Raw genomic sequence first — 27892 nt, forward strand, 5'->3', positions numbered from 1 at the left:
CTCTCTAGAGACCTGTTACCCTTGAAAAATGGCAGAGGCGGTCTTCCGTGCGCCGAAGAGGAAAAGAAGAGTATATGAGAGTTACGAGTCGCCGCTGCCTATCCCCTTTGCTCAGGACCAAGGTGCAAGGAAGGAATTCCGAATATTCCGAGCTGAACTGATTAACAGCCATGTGGTGGTGAGGGGCACCGAGGACATGGAGCAGCTCTATGGGAAGGTAAGCCCAGGCAGCCTCTGGTTCCTTCCCGGGGACACCCTGGGCAGCGCCCCTCCTTCTCCAGGCCCCTCCCGGAATAAACCATAAGCGTCGGCTCTAAAGCCTCTACAGTGAGGCATGCCACATTCCTTCGCCAACATCACGCCGGGCGAAGTGGTGTATATTAAAGACAGACAAGTAATTTACAGAAAGGTAATGAGTAAAAGCGACAGATCACCCCACTGACCTCCGCCCTTTCCCGAGGTCACTACACAGTGGCTGGCACAGGGCCCAGGTCATGGGCAGAGCAGAGCCTGTGTAGAGGTCCCCAGTGTCTCTGCTCTCCTCGCTGGAGACTTGACAGATAAGAACGACTTTTAGTTCTGTCAGTTATGGGCTGCAAATGAGACTAGTGGTTTGTTTCCCCCAACCCACTGCTGCTCCCACCCACCCCCGTATCCTTTTTATTGCTGGGACATTTTAAAACCAGCCTGATGGAGAGATGGCTCAACACCCATACACATGCAATTTAAATGAGTGGATCTTAAAAGCAATTGAGATGTAGCTCATAGCCATGAAGTTCACCCCTCATAAGCATACCTTTAATTCAGTGACTATCTATCTATCCATCCATATGCATATGTATGTGTATATGTATCCATATATATTTGGATGTTTGTATGTATATATATATGTATATATATATCCATATATGTACATCCGTGTGTGTGTGTGTGTGTGTGTGTGTGTGTGTGTGTGTGTGTATGAGGCGGGGGGAGAGAAGGAGAGGAGAGTGTCCTATCAGCACAGTGCAGTTTTAGTATTTGTTTGTTTGGTGCTGGGGTTTGGGCCAAGGGCCTTGTATTCTACCTCTGAACTGTACATGCCATCCCCACTAGTAAATGCTCAGGTCAGCTGATGGGCATCCTGCCTCCCTTTGCCTTCTCTAGAGGTTACAGTAAGGTCAGTGGCCTCAGCCCTGGGGCCCCTGGGACCCTGGTGTGTTAGGACCTCATTGGGTCCTATCTGTCTACAGCTTCCTGCTGAGGCCTTTGTGGGTTTTTGGTTTGGTTTGGTTTTGGTTTTTCAAGACAGGGTTTCTCTGTGTAGCCTTGGCTGTCCTGGACTTTTTAGACCAGACTGGCCTTGAACTGAGAGATCTGCTTGCCTCTGCCTCCCAAGTGCTGGGATTAAAGGTGTGCACCACCCCGCCTGGCCTGCTGAGGCCTTTGTTCACACCATGTAAGGTGAACTGAGGCTTTACACATGCTGGACAATTTTTACTCATCGTATTATTATTTGATTTTTTTTTCTGTTTATATGTAATCAAAGGCAGGGAAAGTATGTATTTGGGGGAAACTAGCAGGAAAGAGAAGGACTCTTCCATTCCAGAGTAGGAAAGAATCCAAGAAGGCCTTTGTCTGCGGTGGGCACAGCTCCCACTCCCGGGTGCAGCGCACTGCATTCTTGAGCCACATGTGAAAAGAAGCTGCCCCTGCCTGATCTGGCGCCTTCAGGATGCCAGCCACAAGCCAGAGCGATCTGTCATGCAACAGACGAGCTGATACTGAGAGCTCCGGGGCTACAGAGATGGATCCATGCATAAAGTACACAAGGTCCTACGTTCAGACCCTGGCACCCATGGGAAATAATCAACACCAATCACATGCAGACATGTGCACACATGTACCTTCATTCTCACATATGCACACGTGCACCTGCACACCCACATGGACACACACAGAGGTGACACTGGGAATGTGCGATCATTAGAGAATTGGGGAAACTCGAGGCCGTTGAATAGTTCTATTCTGCCGAAGCTGCAAACCCAACAACTGAGCATCAACCATGTTCTCTTCTTGGAAGGGTTACTTTGGAAAAGGCATTCTTTCGAGAAGTCGCCCGAACTTCACCATCTCCAATCCCAAGCTGGCTGCCAAATGGAAAGGTAAGACGTGCAGCTGCCATTTGGCGCTTACATGTCCTGGTGAGATGGTAAGTTCTGGAAGAGAGGCAACACTCACAGTGCTCCTGCCTAGAGAAGCAGCTACAAGAATTTGCGTCAGAACAGTTGTTTGTTCTGTATTAGTTTGCCTTTTTATTTATTTTTAGAATGTCTTACTACTTAGCCCAGGATCTCCCATGTGCCAGCAGATCAGGCAAAAGGACCCCTTTGATTTTTGGAAATGTGTGTCCCTTTTCTTCTGGGATGGTTGGAAGTCTTACTGACAATACAGGGCCCTAATTTCAATCATCGCCCCTCAAAAGACAGGAAGAAGTGTTATCTGGCTTTTTTGTTATACTTTGTGTAGGATGCTTTGTGTAGGAAGTATTGCCTGCCTATGCCACTGTCAAAATGAGTTTGGTGTTTTAGTTGTAGATGTGGAATTTACAATAACCATGGCATTGTTAAACATACTACTATGGGTCTGGTGGTGAGACAGCTCGGCAGATAAAAGTGCTTACCAGGAATCCTATGACCTGAGTTAGATCTGATGGGTTCTGTGTTAGTTTAGTTCTCTAGAGGAACAGAACAGTGTGTGTGTGTGTGTGTGTGTGTGTGTGTGTGTGTGTGTGTGTGTGTGTAGGGAGTTATTAGAGTGGCTCACAGGCTGTGGTCCAGCTAGTCCCACAGTAGCTGTCTTGTCTCCTGACAGAAAGTCAAGAATCCATAGTCATTCAGTCTACAATGCTGATGTCTCAGCTGGTCTTTAGTACCTTGGAATCCTGAGGAAGTAGGTTCTAATCCCAGTGAAGAATGCCTCAGTAGCCTGGGCATGGTGGCGCACGCCTTTAATCCCAGCACTCGGGAGGCAGAGGCAGGCGACTCGCTGTGAGTTTGAGCCCAGCCTGGTCTACAAAGCCAGTCCAGGACAGCCATGACCAACACGGAGAAACCCTGTCTTGAAAAAAACCAAAACAAAACAAAAACAAAAAAAGGATACCACAGCAGCAGGATGGATGAACTTGCCTCAGAGTAAAGGCCAACAGGCAAAAAGCAAAAGGACCCATCTTCTGGGTCCCTTAATAGGGGCTGTCACCAGACAGTGTGGCCCAGATTTAGGGTAGGTCTTCCCGCCTCAAATGATCCAATCAAGGAAAATCCCTCGCACATGTTCCCGGCTGCTTGTGGGGGTTTTTGTTTGTTTGTTTGTTTGTTTGGTTGGTTGGTTGGTTGTTGATTTTTGTAGTCAAATTGCCACAGACCCATATAGTAGAAGGAGATAACCGAGTCGTCTTCCATGTGTGCTATGGCACATTCACACCGGACACACAAATAAATGGAGTTTAAAATTTAAAACTAATTAATGTGCATAGCTCCTTAATTCACAGTTCTTTTCTCAATACATTTTCCAAGGCATCTTCATGATAATTAATTAAGCAATACCAGTAGGTTAAAATAATAAAAGAATTGCCAGGCAGAGTGGTATATGCCTTTAATCCCAGCACTCAGGAGGCAGAGGCAGGCACACCCACACACACAAAAACAAATACATTGAAAAGTTTTAAAATAATAAAAGAGGCAGCCGTGGTAGTCTACATCTTAATCCCAGCACTCAAGGGGGCAGAGGCAGGCAATCACTGAGTTCAAGGCCGGTCTGGTCTATGAGTGAGTCCAAAACAGCCAAGACTACACAGAAACCGTGTCTCGAGAAGCAGAAGGAAAGAAAGAAAGAAAGAAAGAAAGAAAGAAAGAAAGAAAGAAAGAAAGAAAGCATTTCTTTAAAGCTAATACAGTGACCCAGACCTATAATCCCAGCAAGTAGGACGCTAAGACTGAAAAATCAACAGCTAGAGACCTAACCTCAACAGAAAAGCAAAAAAAACAACAAAAGGGAGGTGGGGCGGAGGGGGGGGCGGCGAGTTGTGAAATGATGTAAGAAAGTATAGAAATTACCACACGGAGGCATTAGCTCAGATGGAGGGACTGTCCTCTCACACACTTGTGCTTCTGCGCTGGGGCTCTGAGGGCTCCTCTGAGCCAGCAGGAGGGTGTGGGCACACGAAGGACAGGGGTCAGGGCCTGCCTGTGGCCAATAGACAGCCATCATCTGGCTGTGTAACTCCATCTTTAGGGTTTTAGTGGGTTTTATTCCCTCTAAGGATGTCTGTCTGGAGCTAATAGAACGTCTTTCTGTTCCAGGTGTGCAGACAGACATGCCTATAATCACCTCGGAGAAGTAAGTGAGGGCGGCCTTGGCTTCGGTGCGGCTGTGTCTGCTGTTAGGCAGTCTGTGCTGACCTTTGTTTTCTCCTGGTAGTAGAGAATGCTTGAAAATTGAGCCTGAACTTAATGTGGCTCAAATCCCATGTGAAATGTGTGGCTTGTTCAGGTTACCCCACCCCCACCCCAAGCACCAGCTGCTGTCATGTCTACAGTGTGTTATGATGAAGTCCTGAGATGCTGGGACTGAGCAGGCCTCCCAGCCCACATGTACCGAAGGTCCTTCCCTCTTGGTTGCTCTACGCTGCAGGGTCAAAGGGTTTCACAGAAGTTCCTGTCAACTGCTCTTGGATATTCTGGAAGCACTTCCCCTGACTCTACAGACACCTGCACAGTGCCCAGCTAATCCCAGCGTGCCCATGGTCTTGCCCATGCATCCCCTCTCCCATGAGTTCTCCCCTCCACAGCCCCCTCCACTGTCCCAAATATTGAGCCTATGGCCTCTTCTCTGAGCCATCTCTCACAGTTCCAGGATATCAACGTCTTACATCTCTCTGTAGCCTGGACTTAATAGTCCATTGATAAGACTGGGACTAAGTGGTGGCTCATGCCTGTAATAGCAGCACTGAGACAGGAGGATTGCTTTGAGTGCAAGGCCCCTTGTCTTGGTCTGTCTTGTCTTGCTGTACTGAAACAGCATGACCAAAGCAACCTGGGGAAGAAAGGGTTTATTTGACTTACTTTCCACATCACAGTTCATCATGGATGGAAGTCAGGGCAGAAACTCAAGCAGGGCAGGAACCTGGAGGCAGGAGCTGGTGCAGAGGTCATGGCAAAGCACTACTTACTGGCTTGCTCAGCCTGCTTTCTTATAGAGCCCAGGGTGACCAGCCCAAGTATGACACCACCCACAACAGGCTGGGTCCTCCCTCATCAATCACTAATTAAGAAAATGCTCTATGGGCTTGCCTGTAGCCAGATCTAATATAGGCATTTTCTTGATTGAGACTCCCTCCTCTTAGATGGCTTGTAGCTTGTATGAAGTTGACATAAAACTAACTAACACACCCCTTTCTCATAAAACAAAACAATATTTGGACCTATATGTGTGTGCAATGACTAATCTTGGGTGTCAGTTGAAAATTACTTCTGTCAGATTGGTCTACGAGGCCATTTTCTCAACTGCTAATTGGTGGAGGAGAGCCCGAGACCCCTGTGGGTGGTACATCCCTAGGCATGTGGTTCTGGGCTGTAGAAGAGAGCTAGCCAACTGAGATAGAGAGCGAGTCTGTAAGCAAAGTTCCTCCAAGGCCTTTCTTTCCGTTCCCACCTCTGGTCTTGTCTGGAGCTCCTGCCCTGGTACCAGTGTGCTCTAAGGTAAAATAAAACCTTTCCCCACCATGTTGCTTTTGTTGGTCAGAGTGTTTCATCACAACAGAAAGGGAACTTGAACTATGCATAAGGCTAATCATTTCTTTCCATATCCATTGATGTTCCTGGGCGATGTGAAAAATGTTGATGGAAATTCACTTCCCTATACTAAACACGTGGTCTTATATTATGGATGGAGTGTCAGCCAGAACAGTGTGATAGCCAAGATTATAAATAAGACAAAACGGATCCCAGTGAAAGGCAACACTCCCTGCCTTAGTTACTGGCATCTCTTGGTGATGAAATGACACTGATTTTAATACTTTGTTAAATGGGGGTTAATTTTGTCAGAGTAGGCAAATGATCAGAGGGACAGCGTTGCGTGCTTGTTGCTGGGCAGCTAGATGCAGGAGAATGGGAAGGAGGCAAGCCGCCTGCAGTCCACCCTTCAGGAAAACTCAACATCTTCGTAGGCTACCTTGTTGACTCTTTCATCGCTTTGCTGTCACGGAGTCCAGACTTGTGTGTTATTGATGGTGTTTGGCAGGTATCAGCATCGAGTGGAATGGGCCATGGATTTCCTGCATAGACAGGGCCATGATGAGAGCACTGTGCAGAAGATCCTCACAGACTACACAGGACCACTTGAGCTTCCTTGCAGAAAGGGGAGAGAAGAGACCCCACGGCATGACCCGCTGGACTCTGAGGCCGACCCCTCCCTGGAAGACAGAGTGGGAGAGGACAACCTTTCTGTGATCCCTGGAGGCGCTGAACAGTCACATGACCTGCAGGGTCTCGACACACACTCAGACTGCCTGCAGGAGGGGCCTGGCCATGGTACGCTCGCTGTGGCTCGTCCATCTAGCCTTAATGGACATGTGGTAGAGGACCCCACGGTTCTGCCGCAGATCCCCTGCCTTAGCCAGAAAGCCCTCATCGCCCAGGATAGCCTTTGGCCTGAAGGCAGCAGCCAGGCAGCGGGAGAGAAAAGTGACACTCATGAGTACGTGCTTGTAGAGGAAGAGCAGTGTGATGTCCAGGAGGAGGAGGCGGCCCCAGATGAGAAGGTATGTTGTAACAGTACTGTGCTCCCCTCATTTGGGCTTCAGTTACAGCCAAGCACAGTCTGAGAGCATTGCTATTTGTCTTGGTTTTTTATTTATTTTTATTTTTATTTTATTTTTTGTTTTTTTTTTTTTAGACAGGGTCTCTCTGTGTAGCCTTGGCTGTCCTGGACTTGCTTTGTAGACCAGGCTGGCCTGGAACTCACAGCGATCCGCCTGCCTCTGGCTCCCGAGTGCTGGGATTAAAGGCGTGCGTCACCACGCCGGCTTTGTCTTGCTCATTGCATGGTTGAGAATCCCTCTTTTTTACTAATCACTGTTGTTAATCTCTCAGTGATGCAAACTTGACCCATGACTGGATGTGGGTAGGAAACCTACAGCAGTGTGGTCAGTGCTACCTGTGGTCACAGGCATCCACTGAGACTGGAACATGTCTCTGTAGAGAGGAGGGCTGCCAGTCACCTCCCCAGAGCAATCTGCTGCTGGCCAGTATCAGCCTCCCCAGATGCTGTTCATCTGCCACTGGGCAGGCCTATCGTCACACTGGGCCCGTATGAGGCTTCTGAGGCCAGCGCTGATGCGCAGCCATTGTGAGGACTGTTTCCACTAAAATTCAAGTTTAGAAAATAATGAGTTAAAGCAAAACCAGTAATTCTCTGCACCTTGTTTGGGAGAAGAAGAAATGCAGTGTAATCGCCTGATCTCAGGCGTGGCTGAGAGGATGGAGTTCTCGACACCTAAGGTCAGGCACACAGCTTTAGCAGAAGACACTCAAGTTCTACAATGGAGTTATCACTTCTGCAGGGAAATCCACGGGCTAGCGTTAGCAGCAGAGGAAGCAGAACGTCCTCTCTACATAGGCTTTTTTTGTTTTTGTTGTTTTGTTTTGCTTTAAAATCTATTTTTCACAGATTTTACACAGCATCATGGAAAACCCAAAAGAAACACCTGACAACATTCTGAAATTTTGATGAGAAAAGAACTCAACTTGGGTGTGGTGGTGCACACCTGATGCAGGAGGGCTGTGAACTCAGTCTGGCCTGGGCTATGTAGCCCATTGAGTTTATGAAAAGATGCTCACTTGGGAATTCAATCTTTATGACAAGTGTGTCCCAGGTGGCTGACTTGTTACCTCACCGCCCCCCTTTCTCTTTCATTGTAGTTGCTGCAAAGAAGGAGACTGGTGTGCAGAAGAAATCCGTACAGGATCATTGAGTATCTGCAGCTCAGCCTAGAGGAGGTATGTGTGCATCTTGCTGCCTCAGCCCTGGGAGAGTTCAGCCTGTGCACTGTGCACCTGAACCCACCTCGCAGAGCGGTTCTGTATAGACTGCTGAATGCTGAAATCACCTGCCAGGATGCTGATTCTCAGCCTGTTGCGGCATCCGAGTGTGTTGGATCTGGGCTATAGCTCTGTGACATCACTAAAATGGTGTGTGAGAGCTCTGGGTTAAACCCTCTCCATCGCTCCTCCTCATCCTCATCCTCATCCTTCTTTTTAGATAGGGTCTTGCTATATAGCCCAGGCTAGCCTGAATTGACAGCCCTCCTGCCTCAGGTGTGCTGGGATTTGGGTGTGTACCACCACCCAACCTGAATCTTTCTTTTTTTATCCAGGTTTCAGAATGTTGTCAGTGTTGTCGTTTTCCTATTATTTGTTTGGTTTCGTTTCTTGTTTTGAGGCGGGGTATAACAGGGTAGCCCTGGCTGCCCAAGAACTGATTGTATAGACAGCTGTCCTCAAATGCACAGAGACCTCTCAGCAGCCTCCCAAATGCTGGGAGCACAGGTGTGCAGCACTATGCCCTAATAGTTTTCATCAGCTTTTACACATTCATCCTTATTAAAATGTGCTTAGCACACCAGTTCATTCATTTGAAGTGTGTAAGCCGGGTGTTGGTGGAGGTCACTGGCAGAGTATCTGCAGGGTGTTCACAAGGCTCTGGGTCAATCCCCAGTTCTGCAAAACACACACATACACACACACACACACACTCACTCCACCTGATGTGGCCACATGTGCCTGTTGTCCCAGATACTTGGGAAGCTGAAGAGGATGATCATTTGCATCCAGAATATCAAAGCCAGCTTGGACAGCACAGCCAGACCCTTCCCAAAAAAAGAGAGAAAGAAAGAGATTAAAGTTTCTTACCCAGCAGAGCCTACCAGCTTTCTATATGCTTGTGCGGCTCTGATCGCGTACTGACTGGTGAGTGAGTGAGCACATTCCGGGCGTTTCCTTCTGCAGAATCACTTAGTGTGCTCCACTCCGTGAGTAAGCTGCATCCTACACACTACAGCACACTGCCCCTCCGCTGTGTCCCTCTCGTGTGTAGTCGCGATCGGCTGAGACCCCGCCTTCTTGCTCCTGTGTTTCTGCTGTTGGAGGCAGTGGGCCCTTCCTGAGCTTCACGGCAGCAGCAGCACAGCTCTTGGCAGACGTGGAGGTCTCTGGAGAAGTTGTTGTATTCATCCAGGTGGTTGTCTCAGAGCAGCATCTGTAACCCTCCATGTCCTGGCCCTTGCTTCTTCCTTCCTCGCTGGAGGGCTGAGCAGGGAGCACTGTAGGGGACATGACATCACTTTATCTTTTATTTTCTCACCTGAAGCTGATAGTCTACCCTGAAATTCAGTAGCCACTGGCCACTGAACTAACTTAAACTAATTAAAATTAAATGAGTTCAAATTTCCATTATCCAGTTGCCCTAGCCCCATTTTTTGTACCAAACAGGCACATGTGACCTCTGTGCTGGGCACCGTGTAGAGCGCTCTCAGTCTCATGGACAGGAGAGGCTCGGGCAAAATGAAGTGAGCCCAGCCACTCCTCTCTCTCTGTTCCAAGCATCAGACTCCATCCGCTTGAATAGCTACAGTCTCCACACAGAAATCTGTGATTACTTTTTACTACTATGAAAATATTGGTCCTATCTATAAAAATACTTTACCACCACCTGTTGAATGACTTTAAAGAGCTCGGGTTTTTCTCCATCACTATATTTAAGGCCAGCTCCACTGTGTACTCAGGTAAGAAACTCCCCTGGTTGGCTCTGAGGGTCTGCTTTGTAGACCATGCTTCTGTATGGTAGGAGAAAAGAGGACCATAGCGTTGCTCTTCCCCATGTTGCTTCTTAACCTTCATTTGGAATCATGAAACTAGTTAAGAATGTGCTGCTGCTGCTGGGGCTGCTGCGGCTGGGGCTGCTGCGGCTGCTGCTGCTGGGGCTGCTGCGGCTGCAGCTGCTGTGGCTGCGGCTGCTGCGGCTGGGGCTGCTGTTGCTGTTGCTGCTGGGGCTGTGGCTGCTGCTGGAGCTACTGGGGCTGCTTTTGCTGCTGCTGCGGCTGCTGCTGGGGCAGCTGGGGCGGTTGGGGCTGCGGCTGCTGCCACCAAGCCAGGGCATTATATGTGCTGAGCAAGAGCTCTGCCACTCAGTACTCCAGCCCAAGAACAAAGCAGTTTAACAAGTGTTGTAGCTGGTAGTAAAAGATATTTTAAGGTTAGCATAGTTTAAAGTGTAAGGGTGAAAAGATTGAGTCCAAAGAGACTAAAACAGAGCAGTGGTAGATGGGATTTCATTGTTCATTGAAAATCTCATTTCCAGTCAGTGAGGAAAAGTCAATGGGTCCACGTAGAAAGAGACCCGTGATCCTGCCTCCTAGTGTATGCCAAAATACAGTCCAAGGTAATTAGAGAAAGATATGCCAGTGTGTGGTGCATGCCTGTAATCTCAGCGCATGGGAGGTGGAGGCAGAAGGATCAGAAGTTGAAGGCTAGCTTTGGCAACGTAGAAAGCTCACAGCCAGCCTGGGCCACATGAGACCCATCTCAAGGACAATGCAAACAAACAGAACCCAACACTGAATACTTACATTACATGGCATCACCCAGTGAATGCGTTCTAAGAAACTGTGACTTGCAGATTGCATGTCAGGGCTGGGGCTATAAATCAATGATGAAGGGATTTGCTAGGGGCCCCAGGGCTCCAGCTCCTTCCCTAGGAGACCACAACACTGAAGGAAACTGTAGAAACTGAAGTCTCAGAACGTAACTAGCAAACAACACACATAGATGCAAATTAACTCTTTAACTTAAATGGTTGCCCCAGTTGTTTCACTTTGACACTCTAGCCTGTTTCAGATAGGTTTGTTCTTTTTTTACTTAAAAGTAAATTTAAGCCGGGTGTGGTGGCACAGCCCTTTAGTGCCAACACTCAAGAGGCAGAGGCAGGCAGATTGCTGTGAGTTCAAGGCTAGCCTGGGCTACAAAGTAAGTCTAGGACAGCCAAAGGTACATAGAGAAAGGAAAAACAAGAAAGGAAAAAAAACTAAATTTAGGTTAGCATACAAAGTATGCTTCATTATGATGCGCTCATACACGTGTTGACATTTCAATTCTATTCGCATCTCCTTGTCCCTCCACTGTACTCAGGGAGGCACCCCCCTGCTCTCACGTGGCCCACTGGCTTCTCTTCTTCTCAGTCCCCCTCCGGGAAGATCCCGTCCTCCTCACATGGTCCCTTTTCTATAGTCTATGACTAAAATACATAAATTTAAATCGAGATTCTACATTTGGGGGGGGAGGGGAATCCCTGCAGGGTTTGGCTCTCTGAGCCTGGCTTATTTTGCTTCACAGAATGATTTCCACTTTCCTGCATACGTGTCATTTCGCTTTCCTTTCCAGTTGAATGAAATCCCATTGTTCATGTGCACATGAGTGCTCTATCCTTTGAGAGCCTCCCTGTTAGGGGAATGGCTGACTGTTGTGAGAAAGGAGGCTGGTGGTGCCTTAGAGGGATGACGCAAATAGGGGTATGCCCCTCTATTGTGGTCTTTTGTTCAGCCAGCATTTCCTGTGTGTCTGGCAGGGTGGGTGGCTGAGATGTCAGCAGGAAAAAGACGCGTCCCTGTTCTTCAGGGGTCTGCAGTGGGGGCAGAGGAAGGGAGGTTCCTGTAACAGGTACCTGCTTTATCTGCCTCACCGGCTCCCTCTGCTCTAAGGTCCCTGGAGAATGCCACTGTGCTGGACAACGGAATAGGTGTGTGCTGCTCCTCTGTCCCGGGCGCACGGTCTAGCGTCTCTGCTAAGGGCAGATTTGTGAATTATCTCCCTAGGTCCTCACATCACCCTAGATCCTGTTGTGATCTCTCTCACTGGGGAAGAAACTGACCCTCAGGCTGGTTAAGTTCCTTGCTCAAGATCAGTACTTGAACCTAAGCCGTCTGGTTGTGGAGCCTGAACTCTAACGCATTTGCCTTGAGCTACCAGTGACAAATGGAGACAGACAAGGTGGCGGTGACAGCATCATAACTCCGTGGCGCAGCATTTGCTTAGCATGCCTGCAACCCTGGGCTTGCCATCCCCCATGTTAAAGGTAGAAGTAACATTATAGACAAAGGTAAATAGGGCTGGGTGTGGTAACCCACACCTTTAATCCCAGCACTGGGAGGGGGAATCTCTGGGAATCCCAAGTCAGCTTGGTCTACAATCAAGTTTCAGATCAGACAGGGATATACAGTGAAACCCTGTCTCAAAAAATAAAAAAAGACAAGGTAGGGAGAAAATACTTGCTTCATCAACATAGCATATGAGAGGTGGCATCCTGTGGCTTTCTTTCTTTTTTGTGTTATTATATTTGAGACAGGGTTTCTCTGGGTAACCCTGGATGTCCTGGACTCACTTTACAGACCAGGCTGGCCTCGAACAGAGATCAGCCTGCCTCTGCCTCCCAAGTGTTGAGATTACAGGTGTGCGCCACCACGCCTGGCTATCCCGTGGCTTTTTGATGATATGCCAGGATGTTTCATGCAGAGCATTACAGTGAAGATCACATGAGGTAGGACCTGTGTCAGGCGCCTCTCCTAGAAGGCGTGTAACTGCATGCACATCTCTCACCAAGGAGTGTAGGGCACATGTGTCTCCTGGCAGGGTTCCTGACTCTATGGTAGGTGCCCAGTCGCCAGTCAGCACTGCCTTAATTCCCTCCCACACAGCAAGATGTCCTCTCTAAATTGTTGAACCCCATTATAAATTAAGAGGAGTCCACAGTGACTGCATCTTGTAAGTGGCCTTGGCCCTTTGCTGTCCTGGACACTGACAGCTGTCACTCAGATGTGCTGATAGTGTCTTCCACAGCTGTCTTCTTTCTGTCCTGCTCCTAAACCATGTCCATGGCAGACTACCCCACTGGTGATTCTGTGTTCGGCCAGTGTGGGTCTTCCTTTAGGGAGTCATGTGATCACGGGGCCCAGGCTGCTCCAAAGCTTTGGGGTTCTGTCTTTAAGATCTGTTTTTCCAGTGCTGTGGGCCCTAACCTGAATAAACTGTGAAGGAAAGACTGGCACCAGGGTCTTCACCTCAGCACCCAAAAGGGAAAACTTGTGGGTGATGCCAGCTCCACAGACTTCCCTTCCCTGCCTCGTGAGGATTTGATTCCAAACAAAATACCTCAGTGAGGTTGGAGAGGTCACAGTTAAGAGCACTGGCTCCTAACCTCAAGAGGACCCAAGTTCTGTTCCCACCACCTACATGATGACTCACAGCCATCTGTTACTCCAGTTCCATGTGATCTGATGCCATTTTTGGCCTCCTTGGATCCCTAGGGCACACATGGTGCCCACCCATGGCAAAGCACCCATACACATAAAAGTAAGCATAAAAACAATTTAAACTGCCTCAGTGAAGCCTTGAACCCAGGCCTGCTGGACCTCATTCATCTCCACTGGGACCCCCTGAGACAGCCTCCTTCTTTGTACTGCACTGTTCTAAACCAAGAAATACAAATTTGACAAAATGAAAGGCGCGTGTCCATCTGGGAACCACTTTACCTTTTCCATGGTGTTTCTGGTCACCCTGGTCCATCCAGAAACTGCAGCACTCACAGTCAGAAACTGGGGGTGGCAAGGGTGATGTCAAAGCAAGGTCACAGGAGGTTTGGTGGGACTGTGGGCGCCACTGAGAGAATGCATTCTATCTGTCTCTGGGCGTGTAGGACCCTGGAGAAGGGAACCGAGGCAGGTGCAGAAGCCTCCAGTGGATCCAGCTGCCTGGGCCTAAGCCAGAGCAGGGATGAGGGTCCCCTTCAGTCTTTCACCTGAGCCCTCACCAGAGGGGAGTGGACTGTCTTGTAGGGTGAGGGGCGATATCAGTCTGTGCTCTGCTTGATTTGATCTTCTCCTTAGAGAGAGGCATGAATGAAAGGTATTTCTAGGCAAAAGCAAGTGCTCTGCAGGAGACAGGCAAAAGAGTTTCTTGAGCCTGTAGTGAGGAAAGGGCCGTTAACACCGCAGAGAACGGGAACGGTCCTTGGAAAAGTAGGAGCAGGAAGAGCTGGGCATATTCCTGGAGCCACCACATCCTGCTTTAAATAGTATTTTTATGAAAATTAAATGTTTTCTAAAACAAAACTCAGAATATCAGTCCTGTTTTGCAGATCACTGTAAAGCTTAGCTATGATGGAGTCTGCTGTGATCTCACCTCAGGCTTTGGGCTATCCTGCCTCCTCCTATGTCCTCCCCACCACAGGCTTGGGCTATCCTGCCTCCGCCTTTGTCCTCCCCACCACAGGCTTGGGCTATCCTACCTCCTCCTGTGTCCTCCCCACCACAGGCTTTGGGCTATCCTACCTCCTCCTGTGTCCTCCCCACCACAGGCTTTGGGCTATCCTACCTCCTCCTGTGTCTTCCCCACCACAGGCTTGGGCTATCCTACCACCTCCTGTGTCCTCCCCACCACAGGCTTGGGCTATCCTACCTCCTCCTGTGTCCTCCCCACACAGGCTTTGGGCTATCCTACCTCCTCCTGTGTCCTCCCCACCACAGGCTTTGGGCTATCCTACCTCCTCCTGTGTCCTCCCCACCACAGGCTTTGGGCTATCCTGCGTCCTCCTGTGTCCTCCCCACATAGCAGGAACACAAATAGGGCAGATAATTTGAGTTTGGCACCCAGGAACTCCAGACAGCCTCAGAGAACTGCAGTGGCCAGTGGCTCTGGGCAGTTCTGAGGTCACTGAGGTGCTAGGCCCTGCACCCTCTAATCCCTGGACACTTGTGCACACTTCAGCTTTCTGGCCCCTTGTTGCCTTGTGTGCACCAGCTTGTGACAGGAGGGGACAGTAAGGAAAGAGGCCAAGTCCTGTTTGTACTCAAGAGTCCCCTGCACTGAGCCAGGAGGCAGGGGCCGTTTTTAATGAGTGTGGGTAGCATGTCTCATGCCTTTTAAAATACTTTGATGTGATAAAGTCAGGTTGGGATGTAGCTTGCAGGGTGGTTGAGGCATGCAGGAAACCCTCAGTCACCAGCACTGCAGTCAATAAAATAGAGTAACCCCAGTGTCACTATAAGGCCATCGTTAAGTGTTGCCCACAACCCCATCTTCTGGGTGCCTGAGGCTCATAGATCCTGACTGTCCTGGACAGGACAGAAGCCACAGCACGTGCCTGTTAGCATTGGATCAAGGTTTGGTGGTATGCTGGCTTTGTCAGAAGCTATTTTTATTTCTGTTAGGTGATGCTGGGGTGAACCAAGGGCGAGTGAGGCCTTGCTTCCCCACTAAGGCTCACACCCACCCTAGAAGACAGCAGCAGCATTTCTAATGAGAACTTTGCTTTGTTGTAGGCTTTCTTCCTGGTGTACGCCCTGGGATGCTTAAGTATTTACTACGAGAAGGTAAGTTTCGGTGCAGACACATCTCATATTTCCCCTGTTGCAGGAGCTTTTAAGCAAATGTGTCAACTGACTGAAAAAAAAGCAGGAATTGCCTTTTCCTGTAAGGCTCCACTAAGGAGCCTCAGCTGGAGCAGTTCCAGTAGGCACAGGGTGACCCGTTTACTTGGGTTATGGAAACTGGTATGGACCGGTACTGACATCACCAACAAAACGCAACGTAGTAGGCGGGTTGCAGCTCAGGAGCAGGGTGTCTGCTTGGCACATTCAAGGCCTTGGGTTCCATCCCCAGCAGTGCAAAACTAATCAAAGTCACCTCTATATGGTTGCTACACATGTTGTGTGTCAGACCCTTTTAAATTCACTGTTTTTTGTTTGATTTTTAAAAAAATATTTTGGTTTTGGTTTTGTTTTATTTTTATGTCTCTAGGCATTTTGCCTGAATGTTTGTGGACCCCATGTGTGCTTGGGGTCTACAGAGGCCAGCGAGGGCATTGGATCCCCTGGAACTAGAGTACAGACCGTTGTGAGCTGCCATGTGGGTACTTGGAATGTGCTAGGATCAGTGCTCTTACTCAACCACTGAGCCATCCCTCCAGACCTTTGTTTTTGAGTCACGATCTCCCTCTGTAGCCTAGGCAGACCTGGAACTCGCTGTGTGTAGCCTCAGCTGACCTAGATCTTGAGACAGCTTTCCTACCTCAGCTCTCTGAGTGCTGGAATTACATGTGTGAGCCATGGCGCCCAGTTTGCCTCTGCGGTTTCCAGTCCTTTCCACCTCTTGGTAGGAGCAGCATTAACAAGCTACCTGCAGCTCAGAGAACACAAGTAGCTCAGCCAAAGGTACCTGCGAGTGTGGCTAGACCCAGCTGGTAAATCCATGTGTGTGTAACTTCTGTGTCTGTGGTTTCACCTTTGTCAGGATGTTGCCATTGCTGACCTCTAGATAGAGAAGGGAGCCTCTCACTGGACACTTTTGGGGTTTGGTTTTGTTTTTAATTTGGAACTTTGCTGATGTAATGTCTATTCAAGGAAGAGGAAGGGAGACAAAAAGGCAGCAGAAGTGTTTGTGTTTGCTTCTTGGGGATCCTCAGGCTCCCTGCTAGACTCCACCTTCTTGGGGAGACTTAGTGAGGGACTGAAGCCACACATATGTGGGCAAAACCTAAGCCTAGGTGTTTATGAGAGCTGTTTGTTGTCTGAGGACAGAGCCCAGGGCCTTGTTCACACTAAGCATGCTCCACCAGTGAGCTGCATCCCAGCCATGTTTGTGGAATTAAAGCCTAGGCTGAGCTGAACTAAGTGCATCTCACTGAGAGACTGAGCCCCAGACAGCTAACGAGTTGATGGAAAGGGAAAGATTTTGCAAACCCACCCAGATGCTTGTTTTCTGATGGAACCTGGGAAACACTGCAAGGAGAAAGAGAACCAGCAGCTTAACATGACCCATTCCTAAGGTTGCTTGTGTTGCTCTCGTGCTGAGATGGACCGCACAGGAGCGCCTGTGTTGGGAGGAGCCACACACATAGACAGCATGGGTCAGGTCTCCTGAAGGAGTGAATCCCTCTTATTTGTCTCCATTGCTGCTGCAGTACCATGACAGTCTAGATGTCTACTCTCTTACTGAGCAGGAGTGAATGCGTGCAAACTAATGTCTTTTTTTTAAAAAAACAACTTAGGAGCCTTTAACAATAGTGAAGCTCTGGCAAGCCTTCACTGCAGTCCAGCCCACCTTCAGGACCACCTACATGGCCTACCACTACTTCCGAAGCAAAGGCTGGGTGCCCAAAGTGGGGCTCAAGTACGGAACGGATCTGCGTGAGTAGCTCCTGGTGTGTGCATGGCAGATGTGAGGACAAGCTCAGCCCAGTTCCCCTGGGAGGTGGGGTTAGTTGTCTGTGCTGGTGGTGACTAGGATACCATTGCTGGGTGTTTGGATGGGATGGGCTAAATCCAGAGAATGAGAAGCCAACATGCTGGGGAAGCCTATGAGCAGACGCGGGCTTTCCTAATCATAGACAAGAGTTCTATGGCACCTGCTTGCAAAAGTAACTTTTATTCACCTGCTTCAATTGTCTTGGAGGATTGCTGCCTCTATCTGCTAACCTAGGCCTAGAATGTTTTGAGCCTCTGAGACTTACTGCTTAATGAGCTCACCCTTTCTTGTCCTTTCTGAGCTCTGGGCTGGCTGCTTCAACTCAGCTGTTCTGGCTCAAACACCTCTCCCAACTGACTTACTCAATCTGGCTTCTCTCTTGGCCCAAGAATTGCTCTGTTCAGACTCAAACAACTCCAGCATCTGCCCTAATCTCTTGGCTCCTTCTCATTTTCTGGCTCATTCAGTCTTCACTTGAGGGAGCTCTCTCTGCAATCTGTCTCTCCATTACTGTACCAGTAAAACCGGCTGCTCTCTCTCTGCATTGCCCCTTAAGTAGCTTCCCTGTCCTCTCTCTCTCTTCTAGTGAGAGTTAGGTGTATCCTATTCTGTCAAATCTTCTCTGATTTGTCACCTTTTCTGCCACTCAGTTAGACATCACTTTCTAACATTGGTGCTTCCTTCTACAGACTAACTTTACCTTCCTTTGGGATCAAAGGCATGCACCACCACGCCTGGAACTAAGCTTTTCTTTACCTGATACTTGCTCTATACCAGGCTGGCCTTGAACTCAGATCTGTTTGCCTCTGTCTCCTGGATTAAAGGTGTGTTTGTATTCCAGCCCGGGTCCCACAGACCTAGGTCTTTGGGTTGTGATCTCTTGCCAGAACAGCCATGTTCTGAATTAACATTCCTCTACACCCACTACACTCAGTCATGAGCTTGTGTGATTTCAGTCAGGCCTGTTTCTTGCAGTTTCACTTGCCTCGTCCTCCAAATGGCAAGAGTCCTGGAGCTATGATGGCAGCCCCAGCTGCTGTTTATTGAGCATGTGCTGTCAGGCTTGGTGCTGTACTTCCTGTGCCACTCCAAATGGCAGACCTTTGCTCTTCTGTATGCCACGTGTGCTCCTTACTCCAGTGTGGAGAAGAAAGGCCATGTACCCTCAGTGGTTTCCAGGGCCAGTCACTTTCAGGCATTGGATTCCCCTGCAGGTTCATAGACCCATCTATATGTCACTGCCTCCCAGTGACCCCTGGGCGATGTGAGCACGGTAAGGGAGAGTTGTGTGTCTGGGAAGGGCTCGCTGGGCAGGGCAAATAACAAGCCCAGAGGCTGACACAGGACACACTCAACAGGTCTCAGGAACTGCACAGAGGCAAGATTATGAGCAACATGGGTCCCAAGGGAGTCAGGCTGTGGCCAGATCCAGGGTGTTTGGGGATGAAAAGTCCTCAAAGTGGGAGCCTCTGAGTGCTATATTACCAGTGACTGAAGAGAACCAAAATGCAGAAGCTTGTTGTTGCTGCCGGGCCTGACAGCCCACCACCAGAATCGGTATGGCACTTGTGCATAAAGGAACCAGGTGGCTTCTAGGCACTGGCTCATATTTTGTGTGTTCAGTGTGTCTGGTGGAGGCACAAATTAAGAGTCCTCATCAGAAATGCTTGGGCCACAGGAGCATTTTCAGTATGAGGCCCTTATAGGATGAGGTCTCTTGGGAAGGGACCTGAGTCTAAACAGACGTCACCTGTGGTTTGGGTCCACCTTACACACTAGGCTGTACTAAATGCTCTCTGCCTTTTTAATGGTTTTATGCACAAGCATATCTTCACGCTGTGGTCTGTCAGTGCTCAGCAAGCTTCAGATTGGGGCCAGAGGTGGAACCTGGTGGTAGGGCTTCGGCTTTGCACACTGGAGACGAGGAGAATTCAGGTTTTGGAGCTTCAGAGATTAGTGATGCTCTCCCTGAGTGAAAGAGGAGACAGCAGTCCTAGAGAGCAGGGCCACCGTGACAGCCCCCAGGCACCACAGCTGTCAGGGACCTGGGCTAGGAACCATCTGTCTGGGGTCCCCTCCAGCTCTGGGGTCATTCCTCATTAAATCACCAAACCCCACTTCCATATGGGCCACACAAGTAAGGGTGTAAGGGCTTCCTGAGTCTTTTCAGAAGTGTTTTAGGGCTCAGATAAAAGTTTTAAGGTATTTGAGAGCCCCAAAAAGTAACCATTTTTGAAGTCTTAAGGCTGTCACAGTTTGTTCCATATGTTTCTGAGCCTTCTTAAATAATCCAAAGAATGTCAGTGCAGCCTTTAAAGTTCTTATGCTGAGGGTACGGAGATGGTCAGTGGCTCAGGGCACTGGCCGCTCTTCCAGAGGACCTGGGTTTGATTCCCAGCACCTACATGGTGGACAACAACCATCTGTAACTCCAGTGCCAGGGGGGTCTTCCTTCCTCTTCTAGCCTCTGTTGGACACCAAGCACACACGTGTGCATAGAAATGCATGCAGGCAACACACACTCGTACATGCACACATAGAATTAGAAATAAATAAACATTTTAATGCTCTAAAATAGGCTATGCTTAAGTTGTTGTTACTAAAACTCTTTCCCAGGGAGGGTGGAGACAGAAGCAGTGTCCACCGTTCTTCTACTGTCCCGAGGAGGAACTGAAGCACAGTTCTGCCCGTTTACTCTGGGAACCAGCCAGCTTACTGGGCTTCTTTGTAGGTGAGGAGCGACTTACAGTGGTGTAGGTGCTCCCCCCAACAGGCCACACCTAGAAGGCCTTTACCCTCAAAGGATGAGGGCTCACCCTGTAGACCCCTCCCCCATGCCCTAGCCCTCCCAGCCTACATATTCTAGGCCACATGTAATTAAGGCAGAGTTGCATACAATAGGTGATAGGCAGTGCACTGGACACTCAGGTGAGGGTCTTAGGACCCTCCCCACCATTTCTCCATGGTGGATGTAAACAGTCCACAAGCACGGCTGATGCTCCTTTTCTAAGGAGGTCTAGCTGACCTCCCCAGGGAGTTGCTTGGCTCAGAGGACAGTCACTCACAGCAGCTGGAATCCTGGGATAGTCCTCACGTGGCACCCGCAGCCCTAAAGTTCTTTTCTGGACAGTGTTTAGTGAGTCTACGCAACTGTCCCTGGAGGGGAAAGGCCTCTTGTTTCTGCCATCCTGCAGATTGCACACAGATGGCACAGTGAACTGGGCTCAAGTTGCTGGAGGTAAATTTCAAGATAGCCATATTGGTCCGAGATCATATTGGCCCTGCTTTGTTTCTTTTTACTTCCTTTCCTTCTCTTTCCTGTGATTACAGCCACTCTACCTACCTAGCAGGTCTCCACCATCCTCGTCCTGAGAGTGAAACGGGGGTTAAAGCAAGCAGGAAGGCTGCCCAGTGTGCTAAGAGGCTAGTAGAGCTCTTGGGTCCACAGCCAGCTCTGCCTCTTGCTGCCTGCATGACCTCAGCTGGTTTCTTAATTTGCCTGAGCTGTCTTATCACGCCTTGTGATGTTGATAAACACGTCTTTATAGAGCACTTTGAGAAGGGCTGGCTGAGGTGCGCTCACGTGACTCACGATTTTGTCAAAGCATAGTGGTGCCCCAGAATGTGGGGTAAAGATGCGCATTTGGTTCCAGACGTGGATTCAGTGGGCAGAGAAAACCTTTGTTTCCTTGGATACTTCACTTTTCGTCTGGTATCTTGAAATGGAGTTTTACTGCATTGCCTGGGCGCTCTCACTGTTGAACAACCATCCTGGCTCAGCCTCCTGACTAGCTAGACTACATGTATGTCCCACTGTACCCAACAATGCCTTCTTTAGAATCTTAAAAACTGGTTCAGAGAGCCGGGCGGGGTGGCGCACGCCTTTAATCCCAGCCCTCGGGAGGCAAAGAGGCAGATGGATCACTGTGAGTTCAAGGCCAGTCTGGTCTACAAAGTGAGTCCAGGACAGCCAAGGCTACACAGAGAGACCCTGTCTCAAAAACAAAACAAACAAACAAAAAAACTGGTTCAGAGAGGCTAGTAACTGGCCTAAAGTCTCACAACCCAGGGTGGCAGAGACTGGGCAGAAAGCAATGGTCCTGGTCTACTTTCATCCGTTGCTGAACCCCAACAAGTGGAGAGTTGTTTGAATGCATTTGAATGTTCACTTGATGGGAACTGAGTGAGGAATACTGAAACACAGACACAGGAAATGGCAGCGTGACCACAGAGCAGAGATTACAGGCAGCAGACTGGGCGAAGGGTCCTGCAGTGTTCTGGGGGAAGGGAGGTGCCAGGAGAGGGGTCTCTGAGCTGACTTCAGGACCACTGTCTCCAAAAAGGAAATTGTGTCCATTTCTCACAGGAAACAAGCTTTGCTCAAACTTTCCTCTACTGGGGACCAAGGGGGCAGCCAGTGTCACGGGCCTAGCACAGGGCAGCAGTGCTGGCGCAGGTGTGGGTTACTTAAAGATTTCAGCCTTCAGGGCTCAGCCATAGCACTCATTGTTCACGAATAAATGTCAGGCCTGCGATGAGCATCTCCGGGTAGCTCTAGACCAGCTCTGACTGGGCCTCACAGTCCTGACTTCTCCATTTTAAAGCTGCTCCATCTTTAACACGGGCTCTCAGGATCACTCACTAAGTGCTGAGCTGTGGACGTGACACAGCTCAGGACCAGGCTGGCTGCTCAGGGACTGAGAGTCTGGAGGCCGCTAGCCAGCCCCTGCCTCCAAGGGACTGTCCTCAGCCTCAGGCTCCTTCAATGAGAGGCTCTTTTGATCCCTACAGGCTGGCTTCACCGCTTCGTGAGTCAGATCCCATGAGAAAGGCAGACTGGTAGCTGGGTGGGGAGGTTATGAACCTTTCATAGCCTCTTGGCTGAATTTCTTACTTATTTACTTATTTTAGTTTTTATTTGTTGGTGTGTGCATGGACTCAGGTTCGCATGGGCACAGGCCATGGTGTGAGCATAGTGAACGTAGGCTTGCGTGGACACATGTGCTATGTATGTGCATTCACACCAAGCATTTTTACCTGCTGAGACATGTCGCCAGCCCATGCCTGTGAGTGTGTGAGGCATGCAAATGACGACAGGCAAGCGTGCGTCAGGAGGAAGGTGTCATGTGACTTTCTCAGTCACTCCTTACCTTATTGCCTTGCAGGCCTCTCAGTGAACCAGAACAGAAGCTTACTGTTCCAGCTGTGCTGGCCAGCAAGCTCTCGGGATCCACCTACCGCCACCATGGTGCTAGGGTTACAGGCATGCCCCAACCTTCCCTCACATTTTGTGTGGTGCTGGTAATTGAAACTGTCTACGTATTCAAACAGCGCATGCTCTTACCTCTACGCCATCTGCAGGTCCTGAACTCCTACATTTGACTAGTCAAAAGGCTGAGAAGTAACCCTTCACTTTCCCTGAAAACTGCCCATCTCCAGTGCAATGCCTGCCACACACGGAGCAGAGGGCACCCACCCTCACTCTGAGTTTGGTTGATTTGGCCCGAGTCACAAATGCTGTACATTCAGTGGACTTTATGTTCTCTCTACCTCCTCAGACACACAGAGAAAGACAAGACCCACTGTGGCTAAGAGTGTGGCCTGGCTGTGACGAGGCTGTTGGGGCTGGGGCAGCAGATTTGACTAGTCTTTCTTGTTTCTGGGGAGAAAGAGTTTGGATGTGAAGCCAGGCTGGGTCACACAGTGAGCTAGTGTTAGCTCGTTCTGTTGTGGTTATGATGGATTAACATCTCCTTTCTTTCCTTTGCAGTGCTGTATCGGAAAGGCCCTCCATTTTACCACGCAAGGTTTGGAAATTTTTTTAATAAATAGAAAGAACATAAGGAGCTGGATGTTAGTGGCGCATAACTTTAATCCCAGCACTTGAGAGGCATAGGCAGGTGGATCTCTGTGAGTTCGAGGCCAGCCTGGTCTATAAAGTGAATCTAGGACAGCTAAGGCTACACAGAAAACCCCGTCTTGGGATTTAAAAAAGAAATTTTTGGTTTTGGGTCTAATATTCAATGTCTCAGAGGCAATTAAAAGTCATATTCTTTTCTTTTTTTAAAGATTTATTTATTTATTACTTATACAATATCCTGCCCACATGTGTGTTTGCAGGCCAGAAGAGGGCACCAGATCACGTTATAGATGGTTGTGAGCCACCATGTGGTTGCTGGGAATTGAACTCAGGACCTCTGGAAGAGTAGTCAGTGCCCTTAACCTCTGAGCCATCTCTCCAGCCCCAAAAGTCATATTCTTGCCAGGCGTGGTGGTGCATGCCTTTAATCCCAGCACTCAGGAGGCAGAGGGAGGCTGATTGCTGTGAGTTCAAGGATAGCCAAAGCTACACAGAGAAACTCTGTCTTGAAAAACCAAACTAAGAAAAAAAAAGTCATATTCTTAGCTAGGCAGTGGTGGCGCATGCCTTTAGTCCCAGCACTTAGGAGGCAGAGGCATCCTCTGGGCTGGAGGCCAGCCTGATCTGCAGAGTAAATTCCAGGGCAACCAGGGCTACACAGAGAAATTCTGTCTCAAAATGCCAAAAAAAGAAAGAAAGAAAGAGTCATATTCCTGGGGCTGAAAAGATGACTCAGTGGTGAAGAGCCATGGTTGCTCTTCCAGAGGATCCAGGTTCAGTTCCCAGCACCCACGGGGATGCTCACAACGAAAGGATCCAATGTCTTGTTCTGGCATCCACAGACACCAAGCATCAATATGATGCACAAACACACAGGCAGGCAAACACCTATGCTTAATTTTTAAATAATTTTTAAAATTTATGTACATTGGTGTTTTGCCTGCATGTATGTCTCTATGAGAGTGTTGGATCCCTTGGAACAAAAGTTACAAACAGTTGTGAGCTGCCATGTGGGTGCTGGGAATTGAACCCAGATCCTCTGGAAAAGCAGTCAGAGCTCTTAACCTCTGAGCCATCTCTCCCGCCCAAACATCTATACTTATAAAAATAAAATATATCTCTTTAAAAAGTCATGTTCCTGGCCAAGTGTGGGAGCACATGTCTTTAACCCAGCACTCAGAGGAAGAGGCAGGTGGAGCTCTTTAAGTTTCAGGTCAGCCCGGTCTATACAGCAAGTTCTACAGAGCATAGTGAGACCCTGTCTCAAAACAAAACAAGCATGCTCCCACAGGCCCCAGGCAGGACCTGGGGTGCAGCTTGATGGTAGATTGCTTGCGTGAGACCCTGGGTCCCAGGATGAGCACTGCAGGAAATTATAGTGCACTGGCCTTGTTACACTGTACGCAGAATGAGCAGCAGTATCCTGGCTGTGTGTCAAACATCACGTTAGGCTATGTACAACCCTCAGTGCGTATAGTATCGGTATCCAAACAGAATGAGCAGCAGTATCCTGGCTGTGTGTCAAACATCACGTTGTTAGGCTATGTACAACCCTCAGTGCGTATAGTATCGGTATCCAAACAGAATGAGCAGCAGTATCCTGGCTGTGTGTCAAACATCACGTTGTTAGGCTATGTACAACCCTCAGTGCGTATAGTATCATCGGTATCCAAACAGCTGCATCGCACACCGGGAGCACGGTTTCTGTTCTCCCGTCAGTCAGTAAGCCTGCGATCATCCTGAAGGAGGCTCGCTTCCTGCCAGTTAGTCATTGTTGCCTCTGATGGTCTAGGCTTTTAGCAGCGGACGATGCAAAGTTCTTCTGTCTTAGTTCCTAGTAGGACACGCTGTTCTGTAAACAAGTGAATACTGTGGCTTTTCCAAAGTGCCTCTCTTTGTCTTGTAGCTATTCTGTCATCATAGAACTCGTGGACGACAACTTTGAGGGCTCCCTTCGCAGACCTTTCAGCTGGAAGTCACTGGCCGCCTTGAGCAGAGTCTCAGGGAACGTCTCTAAGGTAACCCAGCTTTAGCCTTGCCTGTCACTTACATAGTTCCATTGTTTCCCTCATAAACTTAGTAGAACTTTTTAAAGTGGGAATGTGGGGAATGGGGAGATGGCTTTGCGGTTAGGAGCACTTGTTGCTCTTGCAGGGGACCTGAGTTCACCCAGCGCCCATATCAGACACCCCACAACCATGTGTAGCTCCCAATTCAGAGGACTTGACACCCTCTTCTGGCCTCTGTAGGTACCTGCGTTCACGTGGTGCACACATACATAGATGCACACATAAATAAAAATAAGGTTGGTTTTGTTTTTGTTTTTCAAGTCACCCAGGGCTCAGTGACTAAGAGCTCACGCTGGCCCTCCTGCCAGAGCACCCACATCAGCCATCTCACAGCTGCCATGGCTCCAGAAGCCTCCTCCTGGCTTCTGCAGGCACCTGCATTCACGTGCGCATACCCACACACAGACACACAGACTTGCACATAGTTACAATAAAACAATAAGAAATGTCAAGCTGTTTGTGCAGCCGAGTGTGGTTATTGTACAACTGAGCACACCCCTGTGACCCCAGCACTAGGCCAGTGGAGGCAGGAGGGTCGTGAGTCTGAGCCAGCCTGGTCATCCCTCATCTGACGGCATGTGTCGTGCTGTATGTATTTTCCACCTTAGATATGTAAGCGGCTTGTCTGCTTGGTCACGTTCGCACACCCTCTCCACCACTGTAAAACCCAGGTCTTTAGAGAAGAGTCAGATACAGGGACGGGTGGGGTGCCTGCTTCCCTCCCCCACACTGACACATCCAACGTCCCTTTGTGGAGTATACAAACCGTGCCATCTTTTCTCGGCAGGAGCTGATGCTGTGTTATTTGATTAAGCCCTCTACCATGACTAGCGAAGACATGGAGACCCCAGAATGCATGAAGAGGATTCAGGTTCAGGTGTGTGACGCAGAGACAGATCCACAGCATCCCAAGAGCCTGTGCACCCACGGCATTCTCAGCAAGCCTACCAGGAATGATCTTGCCTCAGTGGCGAATGCTTCCGGCCTTTAAACCTCTCTCGCCTTCTTCCCACTAAGCCTATTAGACTTCCCCACTGCACAGCTCCAGCCAGTCTATCTGTTGCTCCCCGTCTTCAGCTGTAGGTAGGCCACCTCAGCAGCCAGGCCAGGGTCCCCACAGGTCTCATTCCTCAAACTTCTCGTGTGACTTCCTTCAGTGCAGAGGGTGGAAGGCAGGGCCTCACTCACGGTAAGCGCCTGCTGTGCCCATGGGCCTCACACACCAGACACCCGCCGGCAGTCCCGGTTGTGTCCCTCTGCTGGGGCTGTAAGGTTATCATTGAGTCACCAGTGTTTGTTAGTCTCTCTGTGCCCTTCCACACTGCCCACTGCCCGCAGGACTTTCTTGTGTCCCACACAGCTAGAGTGTGCTTGTTTTCCTCTGTGTGCATATGTTGCACCCTTCCTGGTTCCAGTGAGACACCCTTGTCAGTCTCTAGGGCTCCAGGGCCACCTCCCTCTATTTGTTCTGATCTTTTCTAAGCTGGTGGTTCATAAAATGTCAAAATTCACTGGACACTTCCCATGACTGACCGACAGGTACCAGTGTGTCCTTGACCAGGCCCTAGGGTCAGGCACTAGCCTTGGCTGCTGCTGTGTGCTGGGAGGCTAGTTCTGTGGTGACAGAGGGCAAGGTTCCCATGTGAAGGTTATGGTTACACCTCACACTTTCTGTCTCTTTCAAGACTGGGAAGGGAGGCCCTGCAAACCAGCTCTTTGCAACAGGCAGCTGTGACTTCACCTGCTCGGGACCCCCATTTCCATGTCTGAAGTCCAACCCTCATTTGCTCTGTTGCAGGAGGTGATTCTCAGCCGATGGGTTTCTTCCCGAGAGAGAAGTGACCAAGATGAGCTTTGACCTTTCAAGCCTAGAGTCCACAGTTCGCTAGCAACTCTTGTCTGTGCAGCATCAGTTTGCCCGGAAGGAGCTTCAGCACATTTGGGGATCACTGGGCCCCGTGATCTATTGCTTTAAAGGGAGCGTCTACTCCAGTGGCTCAGCTCACCCAGGGACTTCAACCAGTAACCCACATGACTGAAAATCCATCGGTGGTTTAGAAGCCTTGAAATACTGTGAGACTGATATGCTCTCAATGAACTGGTTATTTGACAGGTTTGTGCTTCGAACACCAAATTATACAGTATTAGCTATTAAATTTTATCTTGCTTTGGGGAACTTTTTTAGAATAAAAATAAACAGTGAAGTTTTTGGAGAGAGAATGAATGAAGTCAACATTTAGCAGAATGTGGCATTGTTACTCTCTTCCCCTGGGTTAGAGAGCAGAGAAAATGTTGCCTGAGGGGCATTTAGGCACCGTACTCAATTTTTTTGTGTTGCTATAGCAGAATGCCTGATGCTAGATAGCACATAAAGAAAAAAGGGTTATTTGGTTCATGCTTTTCATGCCTAGAAAGTCTAAACAGCATGGCACAGGCCTGGCACTTGGCAGCATCATAATACGCTGGAGAAATGAAAAGGAATGTGAACCAAAACAAGAGACGGGGATGGGGACACTGCTCTCTGGCCAGTCTCTAGGGGACTGACCCATCCTTTAAGAACCTTACAAGGGTGACAGTGGTGATGTGAGTGCCTCCCTTAAAGAATGTGCCCTTCAGAACTGCCAGTGAGTAAC

At 49.2% G+C, this 27892-nt stretch overlaps 1 protein-coding gene across 1 annotated transcript; it reads left to right on the plus strand.

The window, feature by feature from the left end:
• On the plus strand, positions 1 to 27711 carry Tsen2 (tRNA splicing endonuclease subunit 2). Its single transcript, XM_051155120.1, has 11 exons — positions 1 to 217; positions 2063 to 2144; positions 4341 to 4377; positions 6280 to 6799; positions 7959 to 8036; positions 15407 to 15457; positions 17134 to 17272; positions 23101 to 23137; positions 25097 to 25208; positions 26047 to 26136; positions 27058 to 27711. Exons 1-11 carry the CDS (start codon positions 29 to 31, stop codon positions 27115 to 27117), a joined length of 1395 nt encoding a protein of 464 aa, XP_051011077.1. The 5' UTR covers positions 1 to 28; the 3' UTR covers positions 27118 to 27711.
• Positions 27712 to 27892: the final 181 nt, after the last annotated feature.

Source organism: Acomys russatus, chromosome 13, assembly GCF_903995435.1.
Source record: "Acomys russatus chromosome 13, mAcoRus1.1, whole genome shotgun sequence".
Classification (NCBI taxonomy): Eukaryota; Metazoa; Chordata; class Mammalia; order Rodentia; family Muridae; genus Acomys; species Acomys russatus.

Excerpts from the sequence above, each read along its gene's own strand:
- Tsen2 (XM_051155120.1), top strand. The coding sequence starts at position 29 with ATGGCAGAGGCGGTCTTCCGTGCGCCGAAGAGGAAAAGAAGAGTATAT. Across the intron at positions 15,458-17,133 it reads TAAGTATTTACTACGAGAAG|GAGCCTTTAACAATAGTGAA; the intron begins GTAAGTTTCGGT and ends AAAACAACTTAG. Across the intron at positions 17,273-23,100 it reads CAAGTACGGAACGGATCTGC|TGCTGTATCGGAAAGGCCCT; the intron begins GTGAGTAGCTCC and ends TTTCCTTTGCAG.